The sequence below is a fragment of the Thermobia domestica genome, chromosome 7 (genome assembly GCF_964235325.1).
Source record: "Thermobia domestica chromosome 7, izTheDome1.hap1.1, whole genome shotgun sequence".
NCBI lineage: Eukaryota > Metazoa > Arthropoda > Insecta > Zygentoma > Lepismatidae > Thermobia > Thermobia domestica.
The window spans coordinates 165855928-165878145 of record NC_137460.1 but is presented as its reverse complement, the minus strand read 5'-3'; the positions used below and the strand labels follow the sequence as shown (position 1 = coordinate 165878145).

At 38.2% G+C, this 22218-nt stretch overlaps 1 protein-coding gene across 12 annotated transcripts in view; it reads right to left on the bottom strand.

Moving 5' to 3' along the window:
• exd (PBX homeobox extradenticle) overlaps positions 1-22218 on the bottom strand; it is a 1150921-nt gene that overhangs the window by 228296 nt on the left and 900407 nt on the right. For 4 of the 12 annotated variants that reach the window (XM_081765552.1, XM_081765556.1, XM_081765554.1 and 1 more), the window contains exon 7: positions 17959-18094. The exons of the other annotated variants lie outside the window; for them this stretch is intronic. In XM_081765552.1, coding sequence (XP_081621678.1) covers positions 17959-18094 — 136 coding nt within the window. The remainder of the gene's footprint in view (positions 1-17958; positions 18095-22218) is intronic. 12 annotated transcript variants of the gene reach the window in all.

Here is a 22218-nt window from a genome sequence, read left to right as displayed (position 1 = left end):
ACGGGAAAACCACATTGGGGAAGCGGAATAGTGAGAAGAAAATCAGAAGTGACAGGTCACGCCGGGTATTAAAGCGCATAGTCACGCAGAACCGTCGTGCCACTGCGGAGCAAGTGACGGAGGAACTCAATCAGCACCTCCCCCACCCTGTTTCGACAATCACAGTCCGCCGCGAATTACATGACATGAACTTACGGGGTCGTGTTGCACGGGCCAAATCGCTCATCAGGGACCATAACGCTTTCGCACGTCGCAAATGGTGCCGCGACCATGCAACTTGGATCGTTGAGGACTGGAAACTTGTGATATGGTCGGATGAGTCATCCTTCACCCTATTCCCAACCACGGGCCGTGTTTGTATGTGGAGAACGCCCAAAGAAGCTTATGATCTGCAGTGTCTCCGCCCAACTGTGAAACATGGCGGCGGCTCGGTGATGCTGTGGGCCGCCATATCATGGTTTTCATTGGGCCCTGTGGTCACACTTAGCGGACGTATCACTGCCAACGATTATGTCGCAATTTTAGGAGACCACTTGCATCCTATGGTCCGGATGTTGTTCCCGGACAATGACGTCATCTTCCAGGATGATAATGCACCCATTCACATAGCTGGCGTTGTTGTTTGAGGAACATTGGGATGAAGTTCAACACCTCCCCTGGCCCGCCCAATCTCCAGATCTCAACATAATTGAACATCTGTGGTCCGTCGTGGAAACGCGACTCCGGCGACGATTTCCACCTCCATCCTCTCTCACAGAACTGGTCGATGCCCTGCACGAGGAATGGTGTAAAATTCCACTTGCTACCATTCACGACCTCTATGCCTCAATTCCACATCGCATCAAGGCTGTTCTGAAGGTGAAAGGTGGCCCGACACCATATTAATCTGGTAAGTTGCAATTTCGTTCAGGTGTTTCCATTTTTCTGATCACCATCTGTATATGTCTTTGCTGATTATACAGATACTAACATTATAAGAAATACCGGGCGAATTCGTTATCAAATTATATTCTTACAACAACACATTAATAGACATGCGACAATAATTTTGGTACCTTGGTGATTACGCTATCCAAGGAAAAAAAGGAAGCGGCCTGGTACCTATATGTTAGGTACCATCCCAGCATTTGCTGCTGTAAATGAGGGAAACCCAGGAAAACCTCTACTCGGGTAAGTTATGCGACAGTTATCGTGAACGAGAGACTGACAGACAAATGTCAATCGAAGCGAATGGTAGAAGTTTCCCTACCCTCAGTTAATTCCTGTAAACTTATTGCATTTGTAGTAAAAAACTAAACTGCCCAAGGAAATTTATAAAAAGGAAAATCAAAATCAAATCAGAGTATCTGAATGCATTTTAAAATTATCACATTATGAAAATTTTCTTTTAAACGATATACTACAAATCTGAAAGCATATCCAATTAAATATAATTACAAATCTAAGGTAGAGATTCATCGTGACTACTTTGATAGTATACGCGCAATTGCGGATATTGCGGAAGATCTGGGTTTGATTCATGTGAATCGGATCCCACGTTAAGTTGTAGGTCCAACGTCGCCTATAGCCTCGCTGCTGAAAGGGACGCTGAACTCAAAAAATACAGATCGAAAGTGAACTGCAAATGTAATAAAGAACCTTATCAGAAAACAGCTAGAAAGCAAATAGTTTTAAAAACGTTACAATATGAAAATAAATGAAATATTTCAGTTTAATGTCCTAAGTTTATGCTTGTTGGGCTAAGGGAGATGGATGATTTACGCAAGGAAATGATGACGGAAGAATTGGTGGGATGATAATGTAGGAAAAACGGGAGAAAACCCACGGACACGATGTCCGCCATAAACTAACTTGGCCGGGGATCAAACCAGGGACCCCACGCACCAGAGGTTAAATGCTCTACCACTGAACCACCGTACTCAAAATGCTAAAAGAGAGGAAATAGGTTTTAAAAATACTAAAACGTATCCCGGAATTATATATATATATATATATATATATATATATATATATATATATATATATATATATATATATATATATATATATATATATATATATGCCTAGCCAAACAAACTAGTTTACCTAATACAATATTATAGATTCAATGTCATTAGGTCAACATCTTTTAGTTTGTTTCATTTTTCCAATTTCATGATGCCCCAGTAAAGTGTCTCCCTAATCTGCCAAATGAGCCTCCGCCAGTTTGTAGCACTTTTTTTTTTTATCGTATCCTATCATTAGGCAGAAGAGTAATACCTGTCTCCCCTAATCATCTCAAAAAGGGGTAACTCAAGGGAATTTAGTAGTAATTATTTTCTCGACAATTGCAATTGCTTTCAGGGCCCTCCGACTTTCGAGAAAAATTTCAGCGTCCTAGCAATCATGAACCATTAGTTTGCTATAAGTATCTACTAGCTCGCTACAATTTCACTGATGTTCGCTACATACAATTTTCAGTACTTGTGCTTAATTTTAGCTTCCTTATAAAATTGCAATAAATATGTTAGATTCATGAAAAGAAATTGTTTAGACATAACAATACAGTTTAATTATTTCCTCTTAATGTGAGAACACTTTGTACTACCTGTAATGTCCGCTAATCGAAAATATGTTTTATCTAAGAACGGCAACAATTTTACTGTACTAGTATTACTTACAAGGATAGGTCGTAAGTTCTACAATATTTCTACAACCAAAACATCAGGCGTGTATATATTCCATGATCAACCCTAAGTACAAGACCAAACTGGTCCAAGATGTATTGTAGCAAGCGCACTATTTAACACAGAAGCCATTATTTTCAGTCAGTTTTTACTGCACTGACGCTAAGTAGTCAACACCATTTGATACGTAAGCTGTTACTGTATAACTTCGAATTTGGACATAACACTCCGGTAGAAATCCAGAACATTTGTCATGAGAAAGGAGAAGTTGCAATGACTCGTTGGTTCCAGAAATTTCATGCAGATTGTCTAAGACTAGCGAAGATCTGACCGTCCTAGGGTAACAGATTTTAAGTTCATACAAGCCATTGAAGAAAATTCATATTATATGTATATGAACTAGCACATGACTTAGTTTGAGAATAATAGCACGTGACGATTGTCAAACCAATTCCGGCATATCCCAATTCATTGCACTGTGTCAGCTTCAGGAACTTTGAAAAACCATCAGGGCTTACCACATTACGCCACTTGAGTCTCAATGTGTGCAGCCACTGCTGCAAAAACCAAGTGATGCGAATTTCCAGAAACAGACTACCACATGCGACGAAAATTGGTGTTTTTCCGCTTTCCGAATGCGCAAAAAAAGTGACTGAACAAGGTTGAACCTCCAGGACCGGTCGTCAAAGACAGTTTGTCGAGCATAAAGTCATGCTGTCTGTGTGGTGGATCTACGAGAAAGTACTTTGAGTTTTTACATAAACGTCGCGTCGTGCCATCGATGTCGACTTTTATTCCGAACAATTTGAGCGGATATATGCCACACTGCGCCAAAAATATCCTGGAAGTGTGAACTGAAAGTACCCGCTGCTACACTTAACGGAATCGAGCTGATGCCATACCTAGCGTAAATTGTTCATTGTTTTTAATTCACGGATATTTAAATGATTTTTGTGACACTTCGGTACTATGCAGTGCTAAACACTGCAATTGCAAATACTACCTACAGATGTGCCTTGCAATACAGTTTACTCTAATTACGAATTTATTCCCTGCAGTATGTAAAATTATCGCATTCTATTCAAGGAAATTTATTTAGATTGTATTAAATGTACTAGCGTCTTGACATTTTAGGTGCGAATTATCACTTGCATCACATAAAATTATCCCACCTTCGGATAAGATATGCCCATAACATTGTTATTTGTTATCCGGTTATTTACATACCTTTTCATTTTAATTAACCATCTATTCAGATTAAACAGTTTATTTAATTAACCCTTTATTTCAATTTTTTTTTTTAAAGAATCGTCTGTTTCATGCACGTACACTTTTATACTATGGAATTGCATCTGCTACCTCATCATCATCATCATCAACAACAACAACATAGGTATTCTGCCATTATTGGCAGGTCACTTGCTGCAACTGACTCCGTCTCTTTCCTGCGACCATACCCTCTAAAACGTCCCTCATGATACTGTTCCTTTGCAGCCAATGTCCCAACCAGTTCGTTTTCCTCTTCTTAATATCTAAAATTCTTCTTTTATATCCCATTATTCCTAACACCATCTCATTCGCTTTCCACTCGACCTAGATAATTCTCTCCACTCTTCTCCACACCCACACTTCGAAAGGTTCTAGTTGTTTTTCATCATTTTCCCGTAATGTCCATGTTTGATCTATACAGTAAAATATTCCACACGAAGTACTTAATGAATCTTTTTCGCAATTCTTTATTCAAGGTCCCACTAAATAGTGCTTTCTTCCTCCTAAATGCTTCTTCCGCCATTCCTAACCTTGCTGTTATTTCACGTTTACACTTAATATCATTACTAATAATACTACTCACGTATCGAAAACTGTTCTATTTTCTCCCCTTCTACTTTTATATTTGACACCGATCCTTTCGTTCCAATCACCATAGCTTTTGTCTTTTTAACATTTATTTTCGTCCCATATTCTTCACAGTCCTTCCTCAAGTTTCCTAACATCTTATTGATTTTTTCTTCAGATTCTGGAACAAGCACCATATTATCTGCAAACCGTATACATCTAATTATCCCACACCTTACTGAAATGCCATCTTTATTTTGTAGGCTTTTTCTCACTATCTCTTCTAGGTAGATATTAAATAATGTAGGCGAGAGTCAGCATCCCTGTCGAACTCTCCTTCCAAGTGCACTTCCCTCTGTCATTTCCTCTCCTATTCTAATACGAGGGTTGGGGCGAAAGTCATGGCAACTATTCTTTTTCTTGCAGATATGTGAGCGGATCACAAACTTCTATGTGTCGTGTGAAAGTTCTGCAGGCATAGTGTGTACGCAGAACAACAGATGGCTCTGTGATAGCTGGTAGTAGCACAGCGAGCCCTGTGAAATCAGTCAGTTGGTGAGTGTCGTGCGAGATGGAAGTAACCCGTGTTGAGCATCGCGCTTACATCAAAATAGCCGTTCTCCGAGGCTGAAATGTGATGGAATGTCACAGTGAATTAGTGGAAGTGCTTGGGAATAATGCACTACCATACCGGACAGTAGCATGGTGGGTAGGAAAGTTTCAGCAAGGACGTGTGTCAAACAGTGATGAGCAGCGTTCGGTACGACCTGTCAGTGTGCGGACAGGCACGTGCCGTCATCGAGCAGCTCCTGGATGAAGACAGACGATGGACGCTACTGGAGTTAGCGGAGGCAAGTGGCATAGAGAAACGCACCGTCCACAGGACATTGCGTAGTGAGCTGCAACTACGCAAAATCGCATCGCTGTAGGTACCGCATGCACTGACAGAAGTTCAAAGGTGGATTTGCTGTGCAATATGCTCCGACCACTTTTCACGCTGGCAACAGAACGGCGATCAATTCTTGTCACGAATAATCGCCATCGATGAATTTTGGGCCATGGCATACGAACCAGAACTGAAACGTCAGTTTGCAGAGTGGTGACATGCTGGTTCACCAAGGAGGCAGAAGTTCCGTCAGAATCCTTCCCCAGTCAAATTAATGGTGATCATCGCGTTTGACGTCAGGGGTGTCGTTGTTTGTCACTTTGTTCCACATGGCAGAACAGTGACCGCACAGTACTACAGGGACTTCCTGGTGCGACAGGTACGACGTGGCATTCGGGAGAAACGTCCGGATCTTGTGGACAGTACAATAATCCTGCACGACAATGCAAAACCACAAAAAGCAGAGTGTGTATGCAGCTACTGCGACATTGGGGATGGGAAGAATTGGAGCACTCACCGTACTCTCCTGACATATCGCGCTGTGATTTTGATCTCATTCGAAAGGTTAAGGAACCACTATGTGGTAGGCGGTTTGCAACACGCGAGGACATTGCTAATGCTGTGCGCAAACAGGTGACCCGATTCACACATGGTGCGGCAAATGCTAAAGCGGATGGTATTCAACGTCTCCCACATCGTTGGCAGCGTGTGGTGTAAGTAGCAAGGGACTACTTTGAGCGTCTTTAGGCCCAGATTTGTCATGTCAACTGTATGCGTACTGTGTTGTCATTCTTTTGCACCGTGAAGGTCATATTGCCCTGTATACTACCGTAATAATTTAGTGTGTTACGATATGTCAGTGGTATTCATTGTCCACATATGTAGTTAACACCTTGTCCTTTCGTCTGTATATGTCAGATTTTCCAACCGGACTGGTATCTTCAAGAAATAAAATAGTTGCCCTTTTGCCCCAACCCTCGTACTAACTTGGTTCATATACAAAGGGCATGGGTAAATAAGTATAGCGAAATGGCCCCAGATGAATCTTGTGGGTTGAATGTAGGTATTCCTAAGATACATTAATCCCACACGTTTTAACTCTCATTGGTTCATGAGAAATGGCGCAAAATCGGAAAAGTGGGGTTAATTTATTTCTTGAGAATGGCTCGATCGATTTTGTTCGAACTTTGATGTAAGTATAGGTGTATACAAGGGCTTTGTCTGAAAAAATTAACAGCTTCCACCGTCCATTTTCCCCCCTCAAAAAATTCGATTCAATATTTTGAGCCCCTTTTGACCTATGATGGTCTGTGAGCACAATTATGAAAAAAATAATTTTAGATGTCGCTTTAACCCTACAATCACACACATTTTCCCCGAATTTGTATCACGAGTACGCCAGGATCAAAATTAGCCGAAACCAACCATATCGCACCTATAAGGGAGCAAATGCAAAAACGGCAGCTATTGATGTAGCTTTTGCATATTTGCTAAGTAAATGAATGAGAAATTACACCTGAAAAGTGTCAAATTCACTGAGGCCTCATTTGATGCCCTGTGGTGCCCTCATCCCTAGTTTGGGATATAGTGAAACTGTTTACATTTACCAATTTATTTGGAAATGACCATCCTTGTTACTTTAAAAGTAACACGAAACAATGAAATTCGTCGCGAAAAAACGAATACTGACAGCCACAAGCATCTGTTGCGATTTTTCTTGGGGGTCAAGAACTTCCATCTACATAGAAACTGTACGTTTTATATTAATACATTAGTAGTGAAAGGATTAAAATATAAACCTTGTAAAACTTATATTGAAGACAAAAGTTATGAAGTTCCTATGCCTGCATTTAAAGGTAAAAAATCACAATTAACCACTGCAGAAGCAAATGATACTAGGTATGTTACAAGAATTCGTTGGGCAGTTGAAGTTACACATGGAATGCTAAAAGAAAAGTATCATCTGTTGGATGAAATATTTGAGAATGAAATAATATCTAGTATTATAGAATTGTTAGTTCTATACACAATAAATTCTCCATACATGTGACACCAGATGAAAACCACTCCGCAATCACCGCAATCATGAAATCTACGAAAACTTCAAAAATCTTTACAGCCTTTGTTGAACAGAAGGAATTGCGAACAAGAGAACTTACGTTTACATCTATTTCTTCATAGGATCTTGAGGATTTTCCTCGAATGACCGAAAAATATTTGAAAAGATTGTTTTGTGGATCCTCCCAATATAAACAGGCAATATGCTATTTGGCTGAAATGTTGGATGAAAGAGATGATATTAATATGCACCTCTTCTTCTTTTATTATTATTATTATTATTATTATTATTATTATTATTATTATTATTAGCAGTAGTAGTAGGAGGAGGAGGAGGAGGATCGCTTGTAGACTCACGGTTTGATAGGACATACTTGAAATTTACGGAAACAACCGATGGAACTTGCATAATTTTAAATCGTATCACAATGACGCCATGTTCAATAACTTGCTGAATACCTGTAATATGTTGTTACTTGAATACTAAATCGAACTTTAGGATCGTTTTATTACTGTAGAGTTATGTTGAAGAATGTTAATTTAAGAACAACTAAATAACTTGTTCTTGTATTTACAATTACTCAGAGCGCTGTAAGTGAAAACACAATTTACACATGCGATGGGAACCGGAGTTTTATTTAAACATTGTGCTTTAACATACGAGACAATGTAGCCATAGACTGTATATATTATTATATAATATACAATCTATGGCTATAGTGTAAATGAAATGAAATGAAATCTTTAAGTTTTACGTCCCACGGTTATGCCGGCTAGGCTAAAGGAGACGGTGATGATGAGGGGATCAGTGAAATGGTGGAATGAAGAAAGTGGGAGGAAATTGGAGAATCCCGAGAAAACCCACAAGCACGATGTTTGTCCACTATGGCTACAGTGTCTCTTATGTTAAAACACAATGTTTAAATAAAAGAATAACATATAAAACATTGTGTTTTAACATAAGAGACACTGTAGCCATAGTGGACAAACATCGTGCTTGTGGGTTTTCTCGGGATTCTCCCATTTCCTCCCACTTTCTTCATTCCACCATTTCACTGATCCCCTCATCATCACCGTCTCCTTTAGCCTAGCCGGCATAACCGTGGGACGTAAAACTTAAAGATTTCATTTCATTTCATTTACACTATAGCCATAGATTGTATATTATATAATAATATATACAGTCTATGGCTACAGTGTCTCGTATGTTAAAGCACAATGTTTAAATAAAACTCCGGTTCCCATCGCATGTGTAAATTGTGTTTTCACTTACAGCGCTCTGAGTAATTGTAAATACAAGAACAAGTTATTTAGTTGCTCTTAAATTAACATTCTTCAACATATGTGATTTTATATTGAATTCATAGAAATTATACTAGGCATTAGAATGTTTGAATTTTTCTTTTATATTTTGTTCCCCTTACATCACTGCGGTTATTTATGCGGCGGCCTAATTTACACCAAATAAGGGCGATTATCAGCGTTACGCAGGGTCATTTGTACACAAAAACTTTTTTTTGTTTAAAAAACGTATTTTCAAATAAAATAAAAAGTATGTCAAAATTACGGGAGAAATTATTAGTGCATAGTTAAGTAAAGTGAAACACTCAAAACAATTGCAAATTTGAGTTATAAGCCAAAATTAAGCGTTTCGCACGGGACTCAGACAAAAAAGCTCATTTGAAAACATAATTTCATTCGATATTCTCTGCGATTTATGGCAGCATTTTCACTTTATATGCCATCACCTATGTTCTACATTCATTCTCCTTACTGTGCATTATATATTTAAATTGGAAAATAGAATTTAATTAGCTTCACATTATGTTTTCTTTTTCGACTCACCGTTAGACACGGGACGTTACGCACAGGACAGAAAAATAACCATGCAATTGTTTGGTTGTTCTAAGACTTATTATGCAATATCCTTGCTGAAGAGATTGATATTTTAAGATTAACATTTGGGCATTAACAAGCATAAAAATTTTGCATCTATAATTTAATTTAAATGAATTAAATTACATTCCAAAGTATCCAAGTCGAACTTTGCTAGGCAACTCGCTTAATGTTATTACCATGTCTTTGGGGTATTTGTCTGAGTGCTGATTGGTAGCGTTCAAACCACATAATGTTGTACAACTGTTGAGCTGTTCGATCCTCTGTGCTACCTACCAAACGTTAAGTCGTTTGAACGCTGCCATTGTCAAGTGAAATACGGGAAAGTGAATTGAAGGGAAACAGTTCTTTCTTGGTTATTTGGTATTATTGATTGTTAATTCACAGTGAAGATTTGCTTTAATGTGAGTTTTTTAAGTAAGTAATATGGATTCACAGGCAAGTAACTCTGTTCCAAGAAATATTGTCAGGGATGAACTGGATCGATCAACAAAAGCATTGAGTGGCACTGAAAGTGCTACAAAATTGAGACTTTTAAACATAGGAAGAAGGTAAGACTGAAAAATAAAGTGAGAATGCAGTGTTATAGGCAAGTTAAAGGATTAACTCTTTTCCTCTCACGTTCCTTTTGCGAAACTCATTGCGCATTGTTTCGTTGTTGACCATTTAGAAGAGGAAAACACATTAAAATGTGAAGAAGAACAAGGTAATTCAAGTTAGACTGGTTCAAGTAAAACGAAAAGTGCCAGTGTACAAAATGATATATTCATCAAGTGATGAGAGGGATACAACTTTCACAATACAACTTTCAAGACTATGTTCATAATGATATTCCAACCCTCCAACTGTCGAGCTCAAAATGGCCAATACAGAGGTTGTTCAGTCTACATTTGGCCATTGACTTACCTAAAAATTTAGAAGAATCCATGGCGCCAAGTCCATAAGTGCTCGATGTTTTTCCCTTCATTCCTAACAATAGCCCGACAGCGTAATTTCCACTGTAATAGGCTTCTCTGAAGAACTGGGAGGGGACTCTTGTCCCATTCCCCTTGCGCAGCTTTCTAAAGTCCTTTCACAGTTGTTACACGTCATTTTCCCAAAGTCCGCTTCAGCCATCCAAATCCACAATAGTCCATAGGACTTGCATCTGGAGATTTAACAGGTATCTCATTGAAATGTATCACCTGTATACCACTTGCCTCCTCCATATCCCTGCAAAATGCGAGGGACTATGTGATGAGGCCTTGTACATGTGAATGCGCACCAGATTGGCGTAATTTCCGTACATTGTTGGAATCTCATGCTCGTAGATCGGCCGCATGATATGCTCCTGAAAATACTGCGAATTTATTCTGCAGTTCTTCGCCACCTTACGAATCTTCAGTTTACCTCGGTAACAGTAGCCAGTAAAGACCATGAACCCTTTTGGGAAGGATTCTTTACAGACACGGACCCACATTCTAAAGTTCTTGGCGCCTTTCTGTTGGTACATGATGGCTCTCGGTTTGCCGCAGTCGGAAAGGTAAATCCATGCTGCGTCGAGCGTTACGACGTACATTCTACTTTGTTTTGCCAGATGCCGTTCATACAGCTTTCGGGCGTTACACTTTCGTTCCTTTTGGTGGGCATTCGTGAGAAGATGGCCACGAGCTTTCATGACTTTTTCCAGCATGAGTTGGTGGTGTAACGTCCGGCTCACAGTCCCCAAAGACATGTCAAGACGATTAGCCGTACCTTTGTGTTGGCGGATTTTCTTGCATTGCCATTTTGCGAAATTTCCTCTGCATGGTGGAAGTGGCCTTCGTGCATTCCCGCTTCCTAGGCAACTTCGTTGGTGATCTAAATGGTGAAGCTCCGTTGCCCTTGTACTTTTTAATAACATTTTTTTATTCCACTTAAACTGATGTTATTACTATTCTTCTTGCACTGTTTTCTAATGACAGAAACACTAAAGTGGGCGTCATAAAGAGCCGCAACATAACCTTCCCAAAACCGGCTTAGTTTGGGCGACATTTTGGTCACAGAGCGGAAACCCACACACTTGGAAACAAATTTAACACAACACTCACAACAACGGTCCTGTTTTGTGCGTTATTGTCGTCCGCGCGGAAAAACAACTCTGTTCCCAGGAAGCCACTGCACAACACTGCAGGACGCCACGAGCCAGGTCGGGTGAGTCCATTGTGCCCGGGAGGGGGAAGGAACGAAATCGGCCAAACGTAGGCTGAACAACCTCTGTATTAGAGCAGGTTTATTTCTCCTAGTGAAATTTGATTGCGGTTCTTCCAGAAATAGGATTAAATATCGGTATGTATGTGTGTCTGAAAGTGATGTAGAAGAAGATGGGGACATTATAAAGTAACAAATCTGAAATGCATGGACAAGGTTTTGTTTTGATGAAAAGAACAGGTGTTATGTCTCATTCGATCAATTTTAAATATACTTCAAGCACCTAATTTGCTGATAAAGGGTGAAAGAATATACTATAAAGTTCTAGAACCAATAGCCGTTTTTGTACAGAGCTAAAAAGTTTTGAAGCGAATCCATTTGCCTCCTATAAAACAGTCAAACCAACTTAGATACCTACCTTTCTAATGAAAAGAAAAAAGTGTAATTTATCATTATACTTTGTTTCTAAGCCTCGTGGTAAATGTTTCTATGTAACTTAACGTAGTCGTTTCTGGTAGTTATGTTTGGTTTAGTTTCTCTCAGCATTTCACGTTTGAGTTAATATAAAAGTTTACTGTTCATTGTTTAACCTCAGCAACAATAAACATGTATTAAAATCTTAACTTAATTTTATTCACTTCCCTGCATGAATCTGGAAATGTCCCGTACGTAACATTACGCACGGGACAACATTTCTATACCTCATGAAATAAATAAGGAGGATAATAAACAAATTTAATAAGTACCACTAACAGGCTAATACTAATTCTACTTTGGAGCAAAAGTTTCAATACTTTATCTTCTACAATTACAAAGGAAACACGAAAAATACATGTTTTCCGTTACGCACGGGACAGCAAAACGACATGAGAAAATTATAATTTTTGCCTACCAGAATAAAATATTCATTAAAACAAAATTGTCAATTTTTTGCCAAACGTCCACTTCACATTTTTTGTTGTTGTTCATATAATTACAAATTTAGAATTTAGTTTGAAAATTATTTGAAAATTGGAATATGTGAACAGCATCGAGCATGGTGTAGAACAGATAATATTTATGGGGTCAAAACCTAGCAAATATATTTTACAAAAAGATTTTAAATGTCTCAGTACATAGTTACACTATTTCTTAATAGAGGAACATAAACATCATAGTTTCAAATTAATTTTGAACATTAAGGGTAGCGAGCACCAAACTAGTGTAAATTACTCTTGTAGTAACTCCTTTAGTCTGGACTACTTTAGTAAATTACTTCCGAAGTAATATACTATTTTAGTAACTGTTGGAGAGTTCAATTTCTATTTACTTCTTTAGTTGTAACTATAGTAGTAACGCCTTTTTACTAAAGAAGTAAGCCATTTCTGCCGCTGGCACGTGCATTTCGTTTCCTATTGGGAGCTGAAGCTTATCAGAAGAAGTGCCCATGAAAAAAAAGGCAGAGAACATGCGATTGTAGTGAAGAACAGCAAGTTGTTGGAAAAAGCAGACGAGCTTCATTCGTTAAAAATGCGTTTAATACGAGAGGAATATAATACAACAATGTTGTTAATTGAAAGACAAAGAGAAATCGTGGAAGACCATAACCTTAAAATGGAAGTTATGAATAAGAACGAATTCAAGAACGAAATGGAACCGACTTCAGGTTCCGGTTCTTCAGGCAATGTGCTCCAGAAATTTATGTTTTTATAAATAAATGTGAATATATTTTATATGTATGAAACATATTCTGTTTGCTTGATATATTTTTCAATGGTTAATATGTTCTTGCTTAATATTTGTGTTTAAGCATCAGTACATTTAATTTTTCTAATTACCACATTCTAATATTTATTTGTATCAGCCAAGTTATAAAAGTAGACATCTTATTTTTCTTAGAAATAATCAAAACATCTTTATTGTAGAACTCTGTGTACTGAAGAAAGAAATAAAATGAAAATCTTAATCCCCTAATTGCAAAATAAAGAAAGAAAGAAAAGAAAGAAAAAGAGAGAAACATAACTAAAATTATATATAAATAAAATGGGTGACATATCACTGCAGTAGTGACGATCCAGTGCCTTATTTATTCATTTAAAAAGGAAAAGTATTTATACTGATTTATTATTTAACTAGCAAATTAGGTATAATTTTTCTGACAGCTTGTCCTGCAGCATCTCTGCCGTGTCGTGACAAAACGCTGTAACTTTGGCGGAGAAGTTTTGCGAAAATGAGCCGTAAAGTTCATTCGAAAATGTGATCTGTATCGTGTAGAACCAGTGTAACTAGGCAATAATGGTCAACCAATCAATTTTCATCAAATTTAATCACACAACATGCATTTACGTAACATTACATGTAACCACGTGTTTCCAAAGTCAAGATACACTGGTTCTACACGATAAAGATCACATTTTCGAATGAAAACTTTACGGCTCATTTTCGCAAAACTTCTCCGCCAAAGTTACAGCGTTTTGTCACGACACGGCAGATCTGCTTCTGGCTGAAATGCATATTGGTTCATGCCATTCACATCCACAACACCAGTGTTTCTTCTAGACATGTTTTTTTTTTTTTGGGGGGGGGGTTGATTGCCCCTCGGAAGCTCTGAGAGTTTTCTCCGGGAGGAGACGAAAATAATACTTCTATAATATAATAATAAATAGAATAGTACCATGTAAAAATATGATCCCCTTCGAATACTAAGTGTTCCCTCCGGGACATTTTTTCTGAAAGAAACACTGCACAGCATCAGAGTGAAACACACCTACTTCTGTTCCAAAGTTGTGCAGAACTGCAGTATCCTCAATAACATTCCCACACATGTTTTGTTTATATCTCCTTGTTTTAGTGAGAATTTGGAAACGGTTCTTCCAAACACAGAATGTACGTTCTATTACACATCTTGTAACAACATGGGCTTTATTCTAGCGCCCTACGGCTCCTGTCTAAGGTCGAAACATAGGAGTCATAAGATGTTTGGAGAGAGCATATCCACTATCTCCAACAGGCAACCCATTATATTGTTCGTTTTCCAATTCTGGAGGAATTCTACTATTGTCTCAAATGCGTGCATCATGCGTGGAACTCAGCCAATGGCTTACCACGTTCAAAATCTTTATATTGGCATCAGAAATGATTTGGGTATTGATAAAAAAAGAAATTCTTGCACTTTCTGTATAGTTCTGCTTGTGCTCCAAAAAGGACAAATTATGGGTATAGGTACACAATCCATGACCCCTATGACATTCGGGAATCAACCAATTCGATAGAATTTGCTTTCTTCCTTTATATATTTGGTCTAGGAATTAATTCGTGCGGGTGGACAAGAGATGGCGCAACGAACGGAGCGTCCCACAGTTCCGTGTATCCACACATGTGTTGCAAACCCCTGTCATCGCGTATCATTCGTAGTATAGGGCAGTGGATTAAAGCGTCAACAACACCAGTTTGTAGTGAAGCGAACATGGCGCAATTTGTGCCTGATAAAGTGTTTTTGCGGGGTGTCCTGCTGCATTACTTTAACATGCAGAAAAGTGCGACTGAAAGTCATCGTATTTTGGTGGAAGTGTATGGTGACCATGCTCTAGCTGAGCGAACGTGTCAGAAGTGGTTTGCACGGTTTAGAAGTGGTGATTTCGGCTTGGCAGACCAAGAGCGAGCTGGACAGCCAAAAAAATTTCAAGACGAAGAATTGACAGCATTGCTCGAGCAGGATTCGTGTCAAACGCAGGAACAACTTGCAGCAGCATTAGGCGTTGATCAAACAACAGTCTCTAAACGCTTGAAAGCCATGGGAATGATTCAAAAGATGTCACATTGGGTTCCACATGAATTGAAAGACAGAGACGTTGAAAGACGAAAAACCATTTGCGAATTGCTGCTTCAACGACAGAGCAGAAAGGGGTTTCTGCATCGAATTATTACGGGTGATGAGAAGTGGATCCATTACGAGAACCCTAAACGAAAAAAGGCCTGGGTGAAACCAGGTGAACCAGGTCCATCACAACCAAAACGAGATATTCACTGTGCAAAGGTTATGCTGTGCATATGGTGGGATATGAAAGGTGTGGTGTACTATGAGCTGCTGCAACCGGGTGAAACTATGAATGGAGAACGTTATCGACGACAATTAATGCGTTTGAAGCAAGCTCTGGCCAGAACACGACCAGAATGGGAGAACAAACATGATAAACTTATTGTTCAACATGATAACGCTCGCCCACATGTCGCAAAACCGGTCAAAACCTATTTAGAAAATGTCGGATGGGAAGTTTTACCCCACCCGCCGTATTCACCAGACGTTGCTCCTTCGGACTACTACTTGTTCGATTGCATGAACAACGATTTGATTGGACAGCGGTTTACTTCTTCAGAAGATATCGAAACATGGGTCTCTGACTGGATCGCTTCCAAGGATGAGGACTTCTTTCGCCACGGAATCCGTACATTGCCTGACAGATGGGCGAAAGTGGTGGCTAGCGATGGACAATATTTTTCTTAAGGTATTTATGTATTTTGTGTTTGTACTACAGCTTCAATGTGTGCGTACCAACCGCACGAATTAATTCCTAGACCAAATATATATATATATATATATATATATATATATATATATATATATATATATATATATATATATATATATAATTTGTTCTGTGGCGTGGACATACACACAGTGGCTTTAAGGCAATTGAACTGCCTATCACACTGTTAAAAGCTCTTCCAGCAGTATTACGATGTATGTTAATGAGATCCCCTGCTAAGATTTGATAAGTACCAGTGCGAAGGATTCGCAATCTACAAAGAAGTTGCAGCCTAGGAGACAAATCACGGTTCCTGTCAGAATTATGCTGCAGTAACGGCTCCAACATATCAAGCAGCCGCTCAAAAGATTCCTTAAGCAACCCAAAACGCTCTTTGAAATCAATGTCACTATACATTGCAAATAGGTCTCTTTTCTCCACTAAAACTCTCATTCTTGGGATGTCTACTTCTTCCTCCATCTCCATATATTCTTCGTAGTCCAGGTAATCCATAGAATTCGATATTTAACACGTATAAACCAAAGAACTCACTTTACTCCCTAACTTTACTCCTACTACTGCTTAGGAGTAAATTTTCGCCTTATTTACTCCTTAAGTTACTAATGTAGTAGCGTACTCTTTGATGGTGCTCTCCACCAGTTTTGGAGTAAATAAATTTAGTACAGTAGTAAACGAAAAATTTACTCCTGTAGTAATTTACTCCTTTAATTCAGTACTCTCGACTGGAAGTCGCCGATTTCCTTCTCTCTTAGTAACTTACTACTTTAGTTTCACTTACTCTCGGTTGGTGCTCGCCACCCTTACTGATAATGGACTACTTGCCAGAGAATCGCCCATAAAGTTTTGCTAGGAGATGAACTTAGCCTCTTATGAATTATTAATTCTGTATTAGATCTTATTGCTAACTGCTTTCAAAGAAATAGTAACTCTAAAATTTCAATTACTTACGTTGCACCTTGCTTGTGTGAACTCTTGGAAATAATGGTAAATTTGTACCTTACCCCAAATGGTGTTGAATATTTGTCACTTTATTCTCCTTGACAAATGAATCCAATTTTTAATAAAACTTTTACAATAATGAGTAAATTAAAATTTAACAGAGGAAATAACACGAATAATGACTTAAACCCAAGGGTGCAACTTAATGAGTCTCTTATTTGTTTCTGGCTAATTAATTTCTTCAGACAACTACTTACAAGGCACAAAAAGTCGGGCGTGACTGAAACCCCAAAAACTGTACTATTTTCAATTGCATGTATTTTATCAAATTTATAATAAACCTAGCACCTCCTCGTGTGCACAAAACAAATAATATTTTAGCAATAAACTTGACCGGTACGATTTGATTCACCATCAGATCTCCAACATGCAATTCATCTTATGACATTAAACCAAAACTTTTCCGACAAAGCGAAATACATTATTTTGATGAAATCTATTTATTGAAAAAAATCTTATCTTTTCTGTTATAAATTACTGACGGAAGTAAAATAGTGAAGCGATATTGGATAATACTAGTTTCACGCCTCAAACCAACCAAATACAGACACTAAATAACGAAATATATATATATATATATTTTTTAAAAAAAGGCAAGTCTTCTGATAATAATGATGACAATAATAAAAGCAAGCTGTAGTTTGAGAAAGAGATGTTTACTAACACGCCGTTGTGTCATAAATTATCTTTAACATTAGGGAATATCACTTGTAATATGATCTTACTAAATAATTTTCAGGACATGACTGATGCATGCGATATTTTTATTTATTCATTTCAGGCTAGGATCAGCACAGAAGTTACACTGAAACAAGGTATGAACGCTGTTTATAGTGAGTAATTGGTACCCAATACAGCTAAATGAAACATAACCACTTCGAACACAGAATTCTTGGTTTTTGCGTAATAAGCGTCGTTTTACCTGTGACACGGTGATCCCACATTTTCTGGCCAATTCTTCTTTGGCTTCTTCGCTAGGGTATGGGTTACTCAAATGTGCGTAGAAGTACTCATTAAGAAGCTCCGTTGCCTGTTTAGTAAAGTTACGCCTTTTCCGTCTGCAAAAGAAAACAAGACAAGAAGGCGGCGTTCTTAAAACTATCTACAGTTGTTTCTTCACGAGCGGAATTTGTTTTTTTATAGCTCTCTAAGGGACGAAGATAAATACGGATCTGTGAAGTAACTAGCTCACACATGAGATGTTGCTGTAACCTGCGAATGAGGAAGCATATTGGAATAAGATACTGGCACGGTGTGATCACGAGACCTGACATGTACTTATTGCCAACATTAATATGCCATTCATTTAACTAAAGCAATTATTCTGAATCCCTCTATGGAAAAAAACTTCTGCTTCCCCACAATCGAGTCCTATTTTAAATATCCGAATTACCAAAATGCACGATCACATCCCGATCTGAAAATAATTATTCGTTATTCTCTCAGTCCGAGGATACGAAGAATATTTTAGAACGTTGAAACATTCTTCGCATGACTATACACATCAAACATGATGCACTCTTCAATCACTTTCCTGCAATTCAGCAAAACCAAGTTTTGTGACAGTTATATAATTGATTTCTTTGTTGTTTTTGGTTAAGAGCGGCCTGTACAGTCATAGTTAATTACTTCGAGTAATATCTTAGTATTACAATTAATTTTGACTGAAGATAATTTTTCAGTTGCACGTATATTTTTCAATTAAATATGTAGTTAATTATCAGACTTCACAATGGAATTACATTATCTGCAGGTATCTATAATACAAAATACTTAGTGACAAAATGCTCTACGTGGTGTATACTTTCTGGACCGGTATTCCTATCACAATGTGGTTCACACCTCCCATCCATCTACTCTGCAGAAATATCATGATGAACCACAATATAGAACTGCATACAACTAAAACTTGTCACGAACACTACAAATCTCGTACAGAAAGTAAACCTTCAGTCCTTAGTAAAAATCCGATCGAACATTGCACTAGCCTGCGACGAAAAACGAGTTTAGAAACTAGTAAATAGATTCTTATAATTTCAGAATATTGATTTCAATGGAATAATCGAGAAAGCTCTATCACGTAAGGTTTTTACACAAACGCACATCTAGCTATATGCTTTATCTCTTTCTCAGAACGCTTTGTAGAGAGCACATTAAATACGTTCTCGCTAGATGGCAGGAGGTCTAATTACAATGTCGTTTCAAATTTACTTTTATTAAGCAAAATTCAGGCACCACTATTTATTAAATTAAATTTTGTGCAGTTCTAACGGCAAACTAACTAACTCTATGGCCTATGGAACCCGGAGGTTCAATGCCGCGTTCACAAAAGCTCTCCTCTGACTTCTATCCATAGCCAATTGGATCCAGTTTCTACTTTGTATTCCTATTTCTGCGAGATCTATCTTAATATTGTCCTCCCATTTGCGCCTAGGTCTTCTTAATGGTCGTTTTCCGGTTGGTCTTCCAGTTAAGATTTTGAAAGCGTTCCTACTTTCTCCCATCCTGGCTACATGACCTGCCCACCTGAGCCTCCTAGACTTGATAACCCTAACAATGTTGGGTAAACCGTATAAATTATGTAGATCCTCGGTATGAAGTTTCGCCATTCTCCATTCCCGTTTCTCTTGGGTCCGAATATTCGTCTCAGGATCTTGTTCTCAAATACTTTCAATCTATGTTATTCCTTCCGAGTAAGCGACCATGTTTCGCAATCACATTTCTAACGGCAAACTATTGCGCATAATTTCATTATTGCAATCCTTTGTTCTCACTAACAAGGCTCCCATTGTCTCAACCTGCTCTTAGTACCCTAGAGCAGAAGATTAACACCCCTGTCTCAGTTAACAGCATGTAACCTTGTATTATGAGAACAGCACTTCATTGCTACCATCACTTCATCTCCCACCGCATTCTTATGTATTAATGCCAATATATCAATCAATCAATAAATAAAAAAAAAATCTGATACCCAAACCTAATACCTTCCTACCACGCTTAAATTAATGTTACTGGCACAAGAGAAGGCTTTACCTTCTGTGGCCCACCTATCTATTGATGGGAATGAAACCATTATATATAAACAGATGAATTGACTCAGCTTTGAATGTAAACGCTGTTCAGTGTGTGCTCCCCATACTATTTGTGAAGTGGTCCTGGTCTAAATGCCTCCAAGGGGTTGTCGGAATTCACCAGATTAGTTTTGTTACATTTGTGGAGAATATGTAGCGAAGAAATATCAGCAGAACATAATAAAAACTTGATCAAAATAGTGTATTTAACTTATTTTGGTGTAAAACTAGGCGACCAAGATAAATCTTGGGATCCCCACAAAGTGAGTTATCCATGTGTAGAAGAGCTTCGAAAGTGGTGAAAGGGCACAAGACAGTCTTTTAGTTTTGGTGTGCTTATGATCTGGAGAGAACCCCGAAACCATACCAATGACTGTTATTTTTGTTTGTGCAACATACAAGGATTCAAAAAAAGATAAGAAGCACACTGTTTATCCAAATCTACTTTCAACAAGACGCTCCGCTTTGCATTGAACAAAAATTACCTATTCCAACCCGAGCAGAAACATTGCAGAATACCAACTTAAATCTTGAAGATGATGATCAGAATACTGACAAAGTTTGGACTATTGAAGGAAACAACATTGGAACAAAATAAAATCTGAGCTAGTTTCGCAGGCAGAAATTAATGATTTAGTTAAGGATTTGGGTCTTACAAAGGAATGCTCAGAGCTACTGGATTCTCAACTGAAGGAAAAAAAAAATCTTTTGCCACCAAATACTTCTTTTTCTTGTTTTAAAAAAAATTAGAAGAGATTTCATTCCTTATTTTTGTGAAGAAGATAGCCTAATATACTGTTGAAATGTTGCTGGATTGATGAAGAAGTCGAATATACAATGTGAGGTTAAGAACTAGATATTGTTCATCGATTCCTCGAAAAGAAGGATTAAAACAGTGTTCCTACATAATGGCAGTAAATACGCCTCAGATCCAGTTGATCATTCTCTGTTTCTAAAAGAAAGTTACGAAAATCTATTTGTGATCCTTATAAAACTTATGAATATGGCTGGACAATTTGTGTGGCGATTTAAAAGTTATTTCCATGATTCTAGCACAACAGGAAGGTTACACTAAATAACCATGCTTCCCCTGCGAATAGGATGGTTGAGATATAGTTCATCACTGGACCGAGAGCTTGGCCACCTCGAACATCCTTACAGCCTGAAGGTAAAAATACAATACGGGACAGTTTAGTTGATCATAGCAGAATCCTGCTTTCGCCATTTCATATTAGACTTGGTGTCATGAAACAATTCTTGAAAGCTCTGTCAAAAGACGGAGAATGTTTTCGATACTTGACCTAAAAGTTTCCAGAACTTCTAGAAGTTAAATTGAAAGAGGGTGTATTTATTGAATCATCAGAAAACTACTGAAAAATAAGGAGTTCGATGATACGATGACCGCACCTGAGCAAGACGCTTGGAATGCATTTAAAGAAATCGTTCACAAACTTCTTGGTAACTTTAAGGATCCTAACTTCAAGCCCATTGTAGAAAACATGTTAGTAAAATTCAAAGATTTGGAATGCTCAATGAGTAGGGTGACCAGACGAACTGATTTTTGCAGTACAGTACTGTTTTTCAAAGAGCTGCCCTGCGTGTTGCGAAATCACCTAGAAAATTGAGAAATATCCTTGTTTTTTAAAATGTCCTGCGAAATATCCTGAGTTAACTTATTTGGAATATTTCAATGTTTCATTCTTTATTCACATCACAGGCACTCTTTTCTTGAGGCCGCGGTGCCTCAGTGGTAGAGCGTTCACCTCTGGTGTTTGGGGTCCCGGGTTCGATCCCAGACCCCGCCGAGTGAACTTTGTGGTGGACAAACACCGTGTGCGTGGGTTTCCTCGGGGTTCTCCCGTTTCCTCCCACTTTCTTCATCCCACCATTTCATTCATTACTCATCATCACCGTCTCCTTTAGCCTAACCGGCATAACCGTGGGACGTAAAGCTCAAAGATTTCATTTTTACACTCTTTTCGTGAATGATGAACCACTGTGTTTTTTTTAACACTCCTCAGAAATTTAGGGAAGGAGAACAATAAAAAAAACACTGTTTTGCAATACATTGTTTTTACTAAGTTCCCTCGTGCTGGTCTAAAATTTTTATC